Genomic DNA, 17492 nt, shown 5'->3' with positions numbered 1-17492 from the left:
GTGTACACTTTTAACTTTTACTTATTGCAGCTTGTTGATTGCAAAAATCACAGCTGATCACAGGTGAATTATTAATAATTATAAAAGCATTGTCAAAAAATGGGAGTGAGATAACTCCTCAGTGCAAAAAGTACAAGTTAGTAGTCCAAGATAACAATTTGTTCTGTATAAACCTGCAGTGGACAAAATATTGACTTAGCAAAATTAGATGTATCCTGGCACTTATTTTAAGGTTTATTTTGCTGTTGCGTATATGAAGAAAACTAACTTTCAGTTTTTGTTGAAACTCTACTGAAATGTGAGTGATCTGATCCATAGTGGTCAGTGGTTGCAGCCCTGGATTATGACAAACAAATGCACTAGTTTGTTTGCACAGAGAATTGGCCATCAGACTTGCCTGAAAAACAATATATGATCTTAAAATGTGACATTGCTTGTCCTGTTCTCCAACTAGAAACTGCTGCCTACAAAGAGCGACGTGTTTGATGCTGACTCAGAGAGTGACAGTGACAAAGACCCTCCAGCTGAGGCACCCATCAAGAAGAAGAAGAAGAAAAAGATCAGAGAAGAAGAAGACGAACCGCCTCCAAAGGACAAAAAGAAGAAGAAGAAAGAAAAACGGAAGGATGATGTCAGGCCTGTACCTGCACCAGAAACAGACGAGGAAGAAGAAGAAGAGAGGGCCCCAACTCCACCCTCATCTCCCAAGGAGAAAAAGACTGAATCAAAAAAACGGCTGGTTGACTCTGATGAGGACGACGATGAGCCTGTTCCCTCAAAAAAACACAAGAAGGAAAAGGGAAAAGAGGGAGCAAAGCACAAGAAAGAAAAGGGAGAGGACGGTAAGAAAAGGAAGGGGAAGAAGGAACGGAAGATTGAAACCTCTGAAGATGAGGCCACTGCACCTCTGGAGGACTACCTGAGTGACGGCCCATCAGAGTCCCAAATGGATGATACTACATCATCAGATACTGTAACAAAGTCAGCTGAAAAGGCACGAGTGGAGTCCAAACAAAAGAAGGGGAAGTGGGAAGTAAAGCTGCAGGGCATTAAGGACCTTATCCAGGATAAAAAGAGCAAAAAGCCAGATGCTGCCCAGAAAGAAAGCAGCCTCCAAAAACTGAAGAACCTTACCTCTAAAAGCAAGGAGGAGAATGCCCCACACTCAGACTCAAGTGATAGCTCCACTTTGCATAAGAAAGCGAAAAGTAAAGGGCAGGAGTGCGCGTCAGCACCACCCAAAGGTCCGTCTTCCTCCGCATCATCGTCATCCTCATCTTCTGTCACAGCGGCTAGCAGCGTCAAGGTTAAGGAGGAGGAGATGGTGGTTAAAGAGGAGGTTTTGGGACAGAAGGACACCACAGGCTCCACTAACCTCTTTGAGAAATTCCTATTGAACTGTGAGGCCAAGGATCGCGCCCCACGCCGGCAGCCAGTTCATCAGCCCCCCGTAGAGAAGACAAACAGCAAACCCGCAAAGGTAGAGTATTAGCAATTTGATTTTCACACAAATCTAATTAAGATTTGTTTACAGTTACATGAGGCTACACTATTCACTTTTTAACTGTAGAGATGTGTATACACAAACATGCTTTTTAGGCTCTTGAAAATATTGTTTAGGAAATATATAAAACATTACAACTTTACTACAACAGATCCACCATCATGGTCCAGTCTAATATATGTAACAGCAGTACAGGATTACTGGTGTTGTGTACATATATAGAACCTACAATCAGCTCTGAACTGCTCTGATAAACGGTGATCAATGACCTCACAGCTGTCCTCGGTGTGTCCACGTGGAAGAGGCTTCTCAGCATACTAACAAGTTTCTACATCTCTTCACCAAACCACTACTTATTTCCCAGGACCAAAACCAGCCGGCTATGGCCATGAGAATGTTAGGTAACCATGAGAAACCAATATGCAAATCAGAAAAACTATTTTGCCTATGTGGCTGGCCAAAAGCACAGAGGGACTTGAGGGGGATTTATACTCTATCTGAACTGGATGTTGGATGGTTGCATAGCGTCATAAATCCCACAGCCCCCACACTTTACAAAACAGACAATCCAACATCCACACCCATTTCAGGCTGCGATTGGCCAGGTATCGTATTTCGGTGTCTAACTCTTTTGTTCATTTGTTACTCAACTATTTGTGGCATTTTTGATATGAATCAATGAGAGCAACTCCCTGAAAGTATACGCCGTCGTCCACTTTTTTAAATGGTATTATTCGCCCGTGTCTATGACAGCCTGCTTTTTCACTCCACCTTCAAGTGTTCGAAACAACCAAATAAACTCGTTTAATTTTCCGACATGGTCGTACAGTGCGTATTAACCCTCTGCGGTCTGCAATCCCGCCGGTGGTATAAAAGAGAAAGTGAGTTTTTGACCTAGAAACATTTTTCTTAAAAAACATAATCCAAAACCTCTAACAGTCTACTTTAAAATATATATAGTTAAAAAGTGAATTTATTTCGTCGGTATGTATAGGGCGAATAAAAAAAACAAACACATTTCAGGATCTGAGTGAGAAAGCTGCTCTCTATTTGTAAATACAGTAGATCCATTCGTATCACAACGGAATGGTGATTGGACAGTCGTCATTGGGTCATTATGTGGCGAGAAAACGTGTGGTAACACCCAATTTGACATGTATAAACAAGAGCACATGTTTGGGTTGTTTTTTACACTGACCAAGGAAGATGGCACTCAGACACTCTGCTGCTGAAGCCTCGGAACAGAGCGAGGATGACTGCAGCTTCTCCTCCGATGAAAGCAATGAGGACAGTGAGGAAGAGCATTACCATTTTGAGCTTCGACTCGATCCCGCTGAGGATGATTGTGATGAGTAAGTGAATTATTTTACCTCCATCAATTCTTTCAAGGCACAGCACATCATATTGTTTTCTACAGATAAAACCTCTGTCATAAAGCAGCTGCAGCGGCTAAAACTTCAGCAGATGTAACATGTCCTGTAAACTAAACGTAGATGGTATAATTAAATATTTTAATTGCAAGTAGAAATACTTGTAAATATGTTTCATGGCTGCTGTCATGCTGCTTTGTAAATTAAGAATTCTACGTTTTATTGTGTAAATAGATACATTTCTTTATTGTGTAAATTGTTTATCAATTCTGATTGATTACACACAAACAATCAGCGATATAAATAGAGAAGAATATAAAAAGTTAAACTAACTTACAGTGCTACATGTAAAAAAATGTATGTATTTGTTGTAACCAAAATATATTATTAACAGCTGAGACATTGTACAAAAAACATAGTGTGATTAAAGTGCAACTGTTCACATTTTTTTCATTTAATATTTTCCAGAAACTGGGAGAATATTGCACCTGCAAAGAAAAAAGCTCAGTGTCAGCCCAGTCAACAACCTCAGTCCTGGAAGACGGAAAGTGATGGCGATGTCGCTCCAACACCACTGGAGTTTCTTCCTGTAAGGGGACCTGGTGTGCAGCTGAACCCAAAGGACAAATACACTCCCCTGGATCTCTTCAAGTTGTTCTTTTCAGAGGAAGCAATGGAAACCGTCTGCCAGAACACCAACAAGAAAGCTGCTAAGCACGCAGCCAAAGGTGCAAAGTACAAATGGATGGATGTTGGAGTTACTGAATTTTACAGCTACATTGGACTGATATTCTACATGGCCATAATCAAGCTGGATAGCACAACTGACTACTGGCGGAAAAACAACATCTTTTCCGTCTTTTTCCCGTCACAGGTGATGACACGGGACAGATACCAGAAAATATCCTGGAACATCCACATGAGTGACCCAGATGAGGACAGAGTCAATGATGCCAAGAGAGGAACCTCCGAGCATGACAGACTGTTCCGGGTCAAACCCCTCATGTGCACGATTCAAGATGCCTTTAAGGTCCTCTATCATCCCCGCAGAAATCTCGCTGTGCATGATCAGTACTCAAGGACGACTCCAAACAAGAATTGTTACAGGTTGATTGTGCTCACAGACTCCAGCAATGGGTACACTGTGGGTTTAACTGCATACACTGGAAAGAACGACATCCCCACTGTCCAGCGACAGTCTTATGACTGTGTCATGTCACTGATTGACAGAAGGTATTTGGGGTCTGGGTACCACGTGTACATGGACAGTTTCTACACAAGCCCAAAGCTTTTCATGGACTTGTTTGACTCTAAGTATGGTGCTTGTGGAACATACAGAGACTCGAGGAGGAGCTGTCCACGCAGTACTGTCAATGCACTGATAAACACATCACCTAGAGGAATGTACCGCTGGATAAGGGACGGTCCTCTTCTCTTTGTGAAGTGGATGGACGCCCAAGAAGTGTCTGTCTGCTCCACCATCCATACAGCCTGCACAGTGGGTGCAGTGCAGAGAAGAGTGAGATCTAGACAGGGTGTCTGGACCACAGAGTCCTTTCCATGCCCCTCACCAGTGATGGAATACAACAAGCTCATGGTAGGGGTGGATTTGCCAGACCAGTTCATACAGCAGTTGACAATACAGCACAAAACCTTGAAATGGTACAAGAAAGTCTTTCTTCAGTTTTTGGACATTGCTGCACACAATGCCTACATTCTCCACAAAGAACTCCTGCAAGAGGACACCATGACCCACAAGGCTTTCATGGAGGAGCTCACTGCACAGCTGTGTGGTGTGACACAGAATATACAGAAGACCCCTGCACAGACAGAGAGAGTTGTTCACATGCCAGTTCCTGGATCTGAGCTCCCCAGTGACTGCAGGATGAGGGCTTCCGCTGGACGCAAGACCTGCGTGTATTGCAGGAGGCAGAGGGGAAAGCAAATAAAAACCCCTTGGAAGTGCAAAGCGTGTGACGTCTACCTTTGCCTTCAGCTGGACAGAAACTGTTTTGAAGCTTGGCATCCTGATAAGGACGGATAAGGATGCCAGATAAGATAATATAGGGATATGTTCTTTTTCTTATTCTGAAGGAAATGCTTGTCAGATGTTCCTCAAATTTTGTTTTATTTATTCAAATTTTATCCATTGAATGTTTAGCTTTGAACACAGCATTTTAATAAACTGTGAAAAAAGGCCTTTACTGTCTCCTCTTCTTTTACAATTCGTTTTCTTTCCAAACTTATAGTTGGGGGGGGGGGGGCAGGCACTTTGGGATCAACGCTTTTTAGATGTGTGAAATGTATGAAAATGTCAGGGCATGTCAAACTACTTGAAAAGTGGCTGACAGGCCTCAGAATCCAGAGGAGCACGAGTTCTAAGAGACCATGAGTGAGCTCTTGAGTGAGCACTGGTCTTGATGAACAGTCATCCTGCTGAGATGCAAGTCAAAGGTGAAGACCTGAAGAACTATTTGAAGGCAGTTGTGGAGTAGCACCAGACAAACCTGCATACACCACTGAGAATAATGTCAGATATTTCTATAATGTCATAATCGCCTTTGGTTGCCAAATTGAAAAGGGGGTTTCAGAGATTTCACAGCAAATACTTAATTTTCATTTCAATATATTCGATAGGAATACGGTGAACCAAAAATATAATTTTTTAGGTTAACTATGACTTGTGTCAAGCTAACATTGATGTCTGCTCAGTTTTCTTGGAAAATTACAAGATGTTAACCATGTTGTTCTCTTTTCTTCTTTCTTTTTGTATGCCAACATTAGCTAATAGGAAAGATTGAGAAGATCCCCAAGACAACCAAAGAGTCTCCAGCTCAGAAAGCAGAGGCTGAGAAGACGGAGAGGACCAAGCAATCAGATGGTATGCACGACACAGAGGCATTGGAAAAAAACATGTAGTTATTGATGTTGCTTAGTTTGAATTCAGTTAAAGAGCAACTTAACACCACGTTAACACAAACAAAATTCAGTAGGTAAAAAAAGAAAATAAAGTCAAAGTGTGATTGCCCCTTTAGCCTCTTTCCTGCAATTCCCCCAAAAGTTCAGGTGCTGGCGTCTAGTTTGTTTACATGTCGCTCATTAACAAAAACAAAAGGACTGTATAATACAAATGAGGCTCTTATTTGCCCCTTTATAATCTGTCAAATTACAACTTTATATGTGGTTCTGTTGTATTGTCATTTAAAGAAAAAGTATCTTCCAAACAACACTACAGTTGTTACCACTTCATATTGTTTTTTGTTTTTTATTATTGGTTCGGATACATTCCAGTTTTGTGGAAGGTATAATGATTTTTATTTTAATATTATACAAAATTAAATTCCATAATTTTGTTGTTCAGATTCAAGGGATTATCTCTTCGTAAATGAAATTGTGTACACTCTCCTACATTTAAATTAAAATTAAACACTAATATTAAATTATTAGTGTTTCAAACAGCTGACAAACTCACATTCCTCCCCCACGAGTTATAGCACTACTTAATGAATATGCCCACTGGGCAATGGCAGAATAATCTTGAAGATAAAAGAAGCTGATGTTTTCTCTAGGTTTGATTGACAGCTGTGACAAACGGTGAAAGGTAGTTTAGGCTCTTAAAGACACATCTCCAAAGAAATATGACAACTTGTCTGCTCCCCCTTTTAGTCCCCAGACCCGGGCAGAGTTATGGCTTCAACCTGGACAGTGATGAGAGGGAAGGAGAGGAAGGTACGACAAAGCTGAAGATTGGAGAGGATTCCCGGGAGCGGAGGGAGAAGCCAGAGGAGGCGCAGCGGCCTAGCTGGGAAAGGAGAACCCCAACAGATGACAGGCGGAAGAGGAGAGACGACAGTGAGCCCAGACTCTTCATGGCTTGTGATGACAATCAGGATGCCCAGGACCCACCAGAGGGCGCTGACAAATCTGGTAGGTGTCTGACTGGCCACTGAACACATGCTTCATATCTAATGATATAATTCCTTCTGCACAGTTGAGATGTCAGTTTTGTTGATTTTTGACCATTTAACATGTGACTTAAACATTTCTACAAAGATTGTGGTTTGAAACATGTGTGAGCAAGAATTTTCCGGAGAGAATAATAGGTGATTTGAATTCAGTATGCAGGGTTTCAGCCAGCCAACTAACGAGGCATCTCTCTGCATTGTGTGTTTTGTACAGACAAGGGCCAAGCCACTTTGAGCCTTGGAATGGACCTCAACCTGGACTGGATGACTCTGGACGACTTCCAGAAACATCTGAACGGAGAGGATGAGATTCTGTCAGGTCCACCGTTATCACCCAGTGAGTGTTTTCCTCTCTCATCTTAGACAACTAACTGACTGCTGTCTAATGAGTTTCTACTACTGCTATCTAGAAGCATTCAAGGGGTTGATTGGGGATTTTTTTTTTTTTTTTTACTTGGTCAAGGACATTTACAAAGACACACAATTGTATTTGGAATTTAAACTCTTACCTCACAGCAACAAGACAGTTTTTCCTAACATCAACATATGATTGAGATAACTAAACACAGGGACACAAGATTAAAATTTGTTTTACAGTGTTTTCAATTCACAGCACACAGTCTGTCATTACAGCCGTTCTGCAACACCCTATATTGTTCATGTAATCGCATGGACATCCAAAATGGCAACAACTCTGTTATATATTATGTTACTATGCAGATGGCTGTATTAGAGCTATGTTGTGACGAAATTTATGTCACTTGGACCCTTGCGTGTTTGTATATGCAGAAAGTACACTAGCTTCAGATGGCTGCAATTAAGTTTACAACTGTTTTCCCTCAGTTGTTATTCTAATGAATGGATTAGTTATAAACCTGTAATCTGCAAAGTCTTAAGACTTAAGACTTTTTCACTTTTAAATGAGGTTATTAGATTGTTTGAGTAAAAATTGTCTTTATTTAGTCTTTATTTTAATTTTTTTATTCATTGATTTTATTTCTTGTACTTTTACAGTATCTTGTAAAATATTTTTGATTGTAGCCTCTATATTATATACCTTCTCTAAGCTTCATTTGGCTCTGCTTTGTTCCTGTTAGGTGAGTTGCGGGATGCTGTGAAAAGTGGAGATTACATGGCTGTAAAATTGGCCCTTAATTCCAAAGAGGACTACAATCTGGACCAAGAGGTATGTTTTCTCTATCTTTGTTCTTTCCTCTTCAAAAAAATATATTTATTTTTTCTGTAAATTTTATTCACCCAAGCCATCCAATTTTTTATCTGCTGACTTGCTTGTATCCTATTTCTTTTTAATTGACATATATCTCAAGGTTTCTTTAGCCTTCAATTCCGAGACAAAAGCACATTTTCCAATTTTACATCTTGCACCTTGGTTGCCCCAATGTGTTTGAGTGGGAGTGATTGTGTGAACACATGAAAGAAGTGAGTGAATTTGGTGGGTGAGCAGTATAACACAGTGCTGTGTTAAAGAGTGTGACTTGCCTGACCAGTCCTCTGCATTACAAATGCATGAACTGACGTCGCGTTAAAATTACACTTCATTTTGCGGATGGAGAAGCAACATGGTTGGAAATATGTGAAAAGCGTTTGACATAAACAGTGTTGCTGTTGTCTGATGTGGAATGTCAGCACGCCAGAGACATTCCACATTAACCGTTTAAAGCAGGAGCTTGAAGCTGGTGAGCTGGTATTTGTCATGCCACATTAGAGTTGCTTGTAGTCACCGATAACACAATCTTTTTTGTGATTTGACTAAATCAAATTTGGGACTTCTACTGAGAACCTTCCAATAAATTTGCAAGTTAACGTTAGGACACTGGCTCACAAGGGCGACATGACAAAGCGGTGATGACTCAAGCTAGTACAGTCAAAGGATCTCAGTAGTAACCAATACATTATTCGTAAATGAACAGCTAAAGTTTTTTTCACAACTGTGCATCAAGGAATCTGCCTCTTCAAGATCTACGTCGACAGACTTTACTGTTTCGTATCTACTTCTTACGCATCGCCTCAAGATGTTTTTTGCACCTCCAAAGCGCCTTTTGCAACAAACCAAGGTAAGAGTGTGACCTTAAATGTTTTCTTAAATAGATTTATGGGGGGGGGGGATCATCTGTTTAGCAGTGTTATTATGGTGTAAATATTTTTAAAGGCAGTAATTTAATCCAAAGTATAGCTATTTTTTGATTTTGTATTATGAAGCAGAAACGACTGTCTAGTAAATAGTACATACTATGATTTAAAGGGCCATTTTTCTTCTGTTGAATCTGAACTGTATTGTTCTCACCTGGGCAGAATATTTAAAAAGTAAAAAAAAATCCTATATGAGATCTTACTGTCTGGCTCTGTCGTCTGATGGATGAAGATAAGCTATCTTATTTTGTCACCCTATTGCCATGGCATCCTTGACAGGGCTGATCATTCAGTTGTTTTTATATCGGAATTGTGATTGGAAATAATACTATTTAATTATTATGACATTGTTTATATTTAAACTGATATACAATGTCTTAAAAAAGGTGAAAGTTTTAGTCAAGTTTGGGATTCCCTAGCTTAGCCAAACTACAAGATAAAAGCCTTGGCTCTTGTCTGGTTAATATTCTTTGTGCATGCCACCATCCTGTATCATTCAGATGTTTAAAATGGCTCTTTAATGTTATGTGTAATTGGACATTATATTCATTCATCATTATATATTCATCATAATGTGTGCACATTAGAGACTATGGTGTCATTTTGTCTTGCAGTGAACAAACCAATGGAAGAAGACACTGAAAACAAGAAGTAATAGGACAAGATGAACCCTTTGAAGCAGGTACATACTGTATATGCTTTCAGAACATGTATCATCATCATTATCATAACACATATGCAGCATGCACCAGTTAACTATCATATATTAAGCACTTTTTTTTTTTTTTATCTTACCATCAAAAAAATTTAATTTGAAAGGATAGATGACATCTAAATAAAAACTAATGTTTAGCATCTGTATCCGGCCTGGGCCTGGACACTGTTAGATGTTTTTCAGCCACACTGAAAGCATGTTGTGTTAAATCACCAGTTTCATAGATTTTACTGTAAAAACACTGCTATGCTAAGCCAAACGTTTATGTATATATAACAACAAAAGTAACATAATTATTTGTTTTGATTGCAAGCCATGAATGTAGGTCTAGTTATCAGTGCATATTCTGTTCTATCCATGTAGCATTTCATCCAACACCCCATGACTACATATACTTGGTTAGACATTTACAATGTCAAAACACTGCTTGATCCAATAAAGCCATTAACTGTTCTCGAATGGGTCACATGTGGTTTTTGTACCGGAGATTTGAGAGGTGTCAGGGGTTTTTTGATACTGATGTTGGGCTAAAAAGTGATGTGTGGCCATCACATTGACTTTTGTCTGAATGAGCTTGGATCTTGGTGGGGCATTGCCAAGGTGCTGATGCATTAAACAGCAGTTCAAAAGTGTGCAAAGGATTTTGACAAGGCAATACCAAAAAAAAAATCTTGACTTATCAAACCAAACTCAAAACAAATTTTAGCTTTTGTTTTTTTTTTTCTCCCGCCTTTATTTTCTAATTGGTGTGTGTTTCAAGCTTACTTAATCAAATTATTCATGGGATCTGATTTGGCGATGAGTCTTACATATACTTGTTCTTTTACAGGCGTGTACTATTGGTGAGAAGAGGTCATTTGAAGCAGAGAGGAGCTTGATTGAAGAGAGAAGTTCGAATGATGCTCTTAGGTTGACTTCTAACCTTGACAGTGCAAGAAATGAAGAGGGTACTCCAAGAGAGAAAGAGAATATCCCACAAGATTTGGATGGTCCAAATGATGTCGAAAAAATGCCATGCTGCCCTGCCAGCACAGACACTGAGCAAGTGACAATGAGCGAACATGAAAATATCCAAAAAGATGGGAAGGATATAACTGAATTCAAAAACACTCTTTGTGATTCAGCTACAGAGCAGGAAAGGAAAGGAAAGGAAGACCAGAGGCAAGCAGAGGAAGACGGGATGTCAGATGACACAAAAGTGGGTTTATCAAGTGAAATGAATTTTAACTTTGGTAATTCAAGTCCAACCACAAATGAAGAAGGGAAGCTGACAAGGGACGATGAAAAAGTGGAGCAAAAGGGCATTGCTGACAAACAAAGTATCCCTGAGGAAGCAAATGACTCGAATGATGAGGCAGAGGATGTGGTGGCAGGTCATTCAGAAAGTACAGATAAAGTTCTGTCTGAGTTGGGCACAAAGGAGATTGCTAAAAGGCGATCATGGCGCCAAAGGAAAATTATGGAGAAGAAAGAACCAACACGAGCAAGTCTGAGGACCTGTAAGAAAGTACTTGAAACAACACCTAGCACAGTGGATGAGGAGAAAAAAGAGACAAGCAAGAAACATTTCTGTCTATATTGCAAAATGGCTTTCACCCAACTTTCAAAGCACTTAGAAAGGAAACACGCAGAGGAAACAGATGTTGCCCATGCAATACACTTTCCCAAAGGTTCCAAAGTCAGGCAGTCTTTGCTTGACCAAATTCGAAATAAAGGAGATTATGAGCATAATTGCCATGTTCTCAAAAGTGGTGAGGGGGAAATTGTGACTAAGAAACAGGTGAAAAATCCCAGCATATCTGTTCGTGACTTCCTGCCCTGCCAACACTGCTTTGCTTTTTATCGCAAAACAGATCTATGGAGACATGAGCGGTCGTGTAAGGCCAGAAAGGGAGATCAAAAAACTACTGAAAGGATAAAAAGAGGCAGAGTCTATAGCGCTGCCTCCCGGCTTCTTCCAATGTCAGAGTTCTTAACCGGAGGCTGTGAGGAAATCATCCACATCATGCATCAAGATGACATCTCGAGACATATCAGAAACGACCCACTTATTTGTAAATATGGCAATGCGTTGTCTGTTAAGTATGAACATGACAAGTCTCAGTTTGCTTATATTGCACAAAAGATGAGGGAACTGGGTAGATTTGTGCTCGCTGTAAATGAGCTTGACAAGAGTGTGAGGTATTTGCATGAAGTATGTCTACCCTCCAAATTTGAATTGGCTGTTGAAGGAGCAAAAAAAGTTAGTGGTTTTGATCCCAGTTCCAGTAAGTTTAAAACTGTTTCCCTTGTCTCAAAGATCGGCTACTCTTTGAAACGAGCTGCAGAAATAGCTTTTGGGGAAAGTCGCATGACAGAGGACTGTGAAACAGAAAGTGAAGTGAAAAAGTTCATACAGCTTCTTGATACAAAATGGAATGAGTGTTTTTCTCGCAAAGCTCTTGCATTATCTCTAAAGCAAGACGTCAAAAAAGTGGAAGTAGACAAATCAACCGTAACGGAAGATTTGATAAAACTCCACAGGTTTATCACAGGGGAAGAAGATGAAGCCAGGAAGGAACTGAAAGAAAGTCCTAGTTTGTCAACATGGAAAAAGCTCAGCGAGGCCACTCTAGCAGATGTGTGTCTGTTCAACAGAGGAAGGGTAGGAAATATTGGCAGAATGCTCTTGCAAACTTACACTTGCAAAAAGAGAAGTGGAACATTTGTGCCCTCTGCAGATCAGATAAGGAAAAGCACAAAATTGGAGCTGGACCTTGGTTCCAATTTCACTAGGTTGGAACTAGAAGGTCAGTATGGAAGGAACATGCTGGTTCTACTAACAGAAAGGATGGTTTTGTCAATCGACTTACTCATTGAAAATCGAGAACAAGCGGGAGTGTCAAAAACTAATCCATACCTGTTTGCACGGACTGAAGGTCCATCGTTCATCAGAGGATTGGATTGTTTCCGAAGGGCTGCGATGGAATGTGGAGTTAAAAACCCAGAAGCACTTCTCTCCTCATCATTAAGAGAGCAAATTGCCAGCTACTGGCAGCTAATGAGCCTAAGTGAGCATGAATTGGACCAAGTAGCTAAGCTAGTGGGACAGAGCAGCCAAGAGTGTTACAATCTCTCAAAAAATGCATCACAGCTGGAGGAAGTGAGCAAACAATTGCTCAAGATGGATCGCACACTGCCATCAAGTCCACCCATCACGGCAACGGATGGTGAGTACCGTTTGCTCTTAAATCTTTTTACATTAATGATGTAATTGATATCAAACGTTGCATGGCATGTAGCTCTCAAAGTATAGCTAACATTTGACAAAATAATCTCCACTTACTTCCTTGGAAGTTGTCGTAGAATAGTTTTTCTAATCCCAGTTCATTCTTGATGTTTGAAACCAGGGTAGACAAAACAATCTCCACTCCAGGTCCATTTACGTGCTTGTTCTGGAGCTTTTGACAGTGTCACACAGTCGTGGAAACAGCAGCTTACAAAACAAAATCCTGCTTTTTCCAAACTCAAAAATGAACTGGCAAGCTCTTAACATAGTTCTGTCATTTTAAATTGAGACACTACATTGTTAATTGGATAAAAATTTTATTTTCTTTATATAACCATGATTCTTTACATTCTTTATCATTTAGGCACTGTACAGAAGGGTGCTTTAAAGAGAAGACCTTGGAGTGAGAAGGAACAAGCTGCAGTGAAGCGTTATTTGAGTGAATTTATCACAAGTATGAAGGTCCCAGGCAAAAAGGAGTGCAATGCTTGCATAGCTGCTGAACCAGATCTTTGTGGAAGATCTTGGACAGATGTCAAAAACTATGTACACAACACACTACAGACAATACGGAGGAGGAATAGCCAACAGAGGTCTGAAGGGAATGTAAACATTTTGAATCCAAAGAGTCCTAAAGCTGGAGTCCAAACCACAAAGAAAGATTTGGAAGATGCAAACGTTGTCTGTAGTCTGACAACAGTGCATCCAGATCACCTGACAGAAAGTTCAAATTGTTGTATGACAATGACACCACCAACAAACTTGAGAGAATCAACACCATTCCCCCAAGAGATGGCTTCAACTTATGCATCCTTGTGTTCCACTAGTTCAAATATGGTCCATACAAGTCAGCCATTGATTTCTACTTTCACACCATTGAATGCTACTGATACACAAGTGGTTCCTACATTTACTCCACACAACACTACAAATGCACTAATGCCTCCTGCATACACTTCAGAGAACAACCAAATTCTTCCAATGTCTCCTTCGTATACACAGAATGCTGTAACTATGCCACCCCCTTCTGTGTATACACCACAGGATACTACAAGTTCAACAATGATTCCTACTTTTAGTCCGCTGAATGCTCCAAGTACCTCAATGGTTCCTACATTTACCACATTAAATACTCCAAGTGCTCCAATGGTCCCTGCATTCTCTCCACTAAATGACAGAAGTAGGCCTATCGTTTCTTCATTCACACCTCTGAACCATTCAAGTACACCAGCTTACCCCACAAGCTCACCCAGGGCCCCTACAACCGCACAGGTTGTCCCAACAATCCATGGACCCAGTGTTCCCGACAGAGCACCAGTGGGACAGGATGGTGCACCCATGTCCACTCCAGGAAGACGAGTCACTCCTGCTGTCAAGCCTCAAAAGAGAAACAAGAGGTTGTGGAGTGAGGAGGAACAGGCAGCGGTCAGGCGTCAGCTTGGAGACTTCTGTAAACTGGTGAAAGTGCCAGGCAAAAAGGATTGTGATGCATGTTTAGCTGCTGAACCTGCCTTGAACAGCAGGACATGGAGGGAAGTCAAGTATTTTGTACATAACTCAATTCAGTCAATGAAAAGAAGAGGGCACGCGGTTGCCTCCAAACAAAGTGGAGGACAAGAACCAGAGACTCATAATTCAAGCACGGATTGGGATGGCCCCGTTTATTTGTCCCTGTAAATATTTGTAATGGACATGCTCGAAAACAATTAGTGCGCAGTGAGACTTTGGAGGTGTGTGAAGACTGTGGCTTTAACCCCATATTATTTGGGGCTTAAAAATTCGGCAGATGTGAATTGTTGTGAAATGTACTGTCAGTGAATCTTGGTCTCCGTAGTCATACAGATCATGACAACGTTTACAGACTGCCCTGCCATTCTTTAAACCACACATTTTAAAAACATCATGAAGTATTCTGAAATAAGTCCACCAGACCAAGCTATTGGTGTACTGTTGCATGAATATACACTAAATGGGTGGAACTAAGGATGTTTGTACTGTAACTTTGGCTCAGAAAAAGCAGATATTAATGTTTAATATGATTATACGTATGTAACACAGTCAATTATATAACTGTCAGTTTGTCGGATCATCACAGGTTATCTCTAGGAAGTGCTCTAATTTAGATATGTGATCATTTAGTAAACGTGATCCTCATTTTGCCAGGATTTGCAACCTGCCACCAGTCATTGGCTGTGGGCTGTGGCAAATAGCCGCTGTGGCACCCGAACACGCTTTCACATTTTTAGACACAGTGTTAATGTAAACGGTGAAAGGTGACAGTGGCTGAATTGTTTGGGGCAACCTTGAACAGGTTTTCCCACCCTGCACTGAGCAAAGGTAGCCTCAGTGACTGTACATTTCCAGAGGGATTTTTAATCTTCTTTACTTCAAAATGTACTTAGACATCAATCTTTCTGCCTGCACTGTTTTCAGTAGCATTTTTAAGAATTTTGATGATCAAAAACCTACCAGCAAATATTTGCAGCCAATCCCTCCAACATGATAGATGTACATTGACTTGCTTTACATAATTCCTGAATGCCTGACCCAAGTGTACTATATTCTTGCTTTAGCCAGTAGCCTAAATTGTAGATGGCCCCTGATAGCCTGCAGCAGTAATGGCATACCTTCATTGTGGATGTTAGAGAATTAGGAGCACTTCAATATTAAAAACTTTTTTTTTTCTTTTGAAGATCCTGTTGCTAAATGTCTGTTATTTTCATTTATATGTGTTTTATTTTCTTTTTCATGTGTATTAATAAGCTGCAGAAAGGTTTGGTTGTATTTTTGTATCACTATACAGCAACTGTATAGAAAAATTTTAGTACTTTATTGTATTTGATGTACTCTAATTTGAGGTAAAATACACTGCATTGGTCTCATTTGTTTAACTTTTTAAGCTTTTATTATCAGTATGATTATGACATTAATATCCAGTTGCCAAGATCAGATTGCCTTATTTTGAACATTAGGTTGATGAGTTATTTCTATTCATGTTGATTCTAACACAACATAGCAAGTACAATCTTGATACTTGTCGTGTGTTGTTAATCATGTTTAAATCATGGCTAACTACCTGGGCTGTTGCATCACAGTGTTGGATTATTTAAAAACATTTTTGCAGAAGTGAAGCATTATTACACTAACAAAAATAAAAAACAACATTAACAATAGAAATGACATCCTTTAACCCTTTTGAATATAAAGGGCTGGATACAGAATGGTGCAATCTTGAATATACCACACACTAAATAGTGGATGAAATGATTAATTCCTTCCATGTAATATAAGAAAAAAAAATCTGATTTTCCTTATATTATCGTGACTAAATGATGACTAAAAGTGCAGTTTAGTAATTACAAAGAAATTAGATATTTAATTTTAAGTGGAAGTTAGTTTATATCTTTTATCTACAAACCTTGTTGAAGGTTTAAAACGAAAGAAAATTGAACACAGGTTCGGGCTTTTGTCACCACAGTGTTTATTTTACACTAGATATTCAGCAAGAGCTGTGAACAATGTGTTGTTCTGTTAGGTCAATTGACTTTGTAGTTGTCTTTGTTTAAACACATAAAAAGAAAATTACAATCTACAGTTTATTTTCTTTGTGGTCAAAAGGAGCAGAAGTTATGGTCAAAGAGTATCAGACAGCACTGCTGCTATTTGTCAGGGACAAAAGCTTTTGTGTTATTATCCTCAGTAGAAGCTGTAGAGTAAACAGTGTTCACCCTTTCATACCAAATGCATTAGTGCAGACCTGGGTCACTTCACCCATTTCCGCCATTCACACCAATGTTTCTTCTTGTGTTGTTGCCTCAGTGTGAATGGGGTATATCTGTGTTGCAGTATATACATTAGTTACAGCTGTAGCTGAGGTGCAGCTGCAACTGGAAAAGAATTGTGTGGAAGTTCTGCAAATGAGACAAGAGCGTTGAGACACTACCATTGCTGTTTGATGTTGCAAAGCAAAGTTTTTTTTTTTTCTTTTATAGTAAATAGCTTTCTTTCATCATTCTTGTATACACAGTGCGTGTTACTCTTCATCCTGTTGTAATAATGTTGCCTTCAGTTAATGCTTCTTATTAAGTATTGTAAGGAACTTATAACTTCTGCTTGTACAATAAAATGCTCCTTGGCTTAAAATTTGAAAATTTGAAGATGTTATGAAAAAAGATGTTGCATATTTGTTTTTGTTAGTTTTTGCCTTTTTTTTCCATTCCCCCTTTTTGAAAAATGTTTATTAGATTTTATTTGTAATTGTAGTATTGAAATTTACACAAGACTAAATAATCTGCCGTCTTTGATCAAAAGACTAATGTCAGCATGCTAACATGCCAGTGTCGAGCAGGTCTAATGTTTACCATGTTCACAATCTTAGTTTTGCTATTTGCTAAATAGCAATAAACAGTACACATCACACCCCCTCAAACATTCACTGGCCACTTGGTGCTATGGGGCAAGATATGAATGTTTGCATGTTCTCCCAGTGGCCGCATACATTTCCTCCCAGTATATAAAC

The 17492-nt window shown here is 39.6% G+C and overlaps 1 protein-coding gene across 3 annotated transcripts in view; it reads left to right on the top strand.

Moving 5' to 3' along the window:
• mphosph8 (M-phase phosphoprotein 8) overlaps positions 1–17492 on the top strand; it is a 30158-nt gene that overhangs the window by 3665 nt on the left and 9001 nt on the right. The window contains exons 3-9 of one of the 3 annotated variants that reach the window (XM_023403274.2): positions 455–1480; positions 5659–5755; positions 6541–6801; positions 7054–7176; positions 7937–8025; positions 10535–12914; positions 13338–17124. In XM_023403274.2, the coding sequence (XP_023259042.1) occupies positions 455–1480; positions 5659–5755; positions 6541–6801; positions 7054–7176; positions 7937–8025; positions 10535–12914; positions 13338–14650 (5289 nt within the window). In that variant the 3' untranslated portion in view covers positions 14651–17124. Of the gene's footprint in view, positions 1–454; positions 1481–2710; positions 2857–3342; positions 5074–5658; positions 5756–6540; positions 6802–7053; positions 7177–7936; positions 8026–10534; positions 12915–13337; positions 17125–17492 lie in introns of those variants that run through there. The other 2 variants (XM_023403276.2, XM_087173206.1) reach the window with 2 other exon arrangements.

The sequence above is a fragment of the Seriola lalandi genome, unplaced genomic scaffold (genome assembly GCF_002814215.2).
Source record: "Seriola lalandi dorsalis isolate HSWRI2012SDOR001 ecotype SW California unplaced genomic scaffold, Sedor1 jcf7180002054104, whole genome shotgun sequence".
NCBI classification, from domain to species: Eukaryota; Metazoa; Chordata; class Actinopteri; order Carangiformes; family Carangidae; genus Seriola; species Seriola lalandi.
Note: the sequence above shows the minus strand (reverse complement) of the source record. Positions and strands in the feature narration are given on the sequence as shown.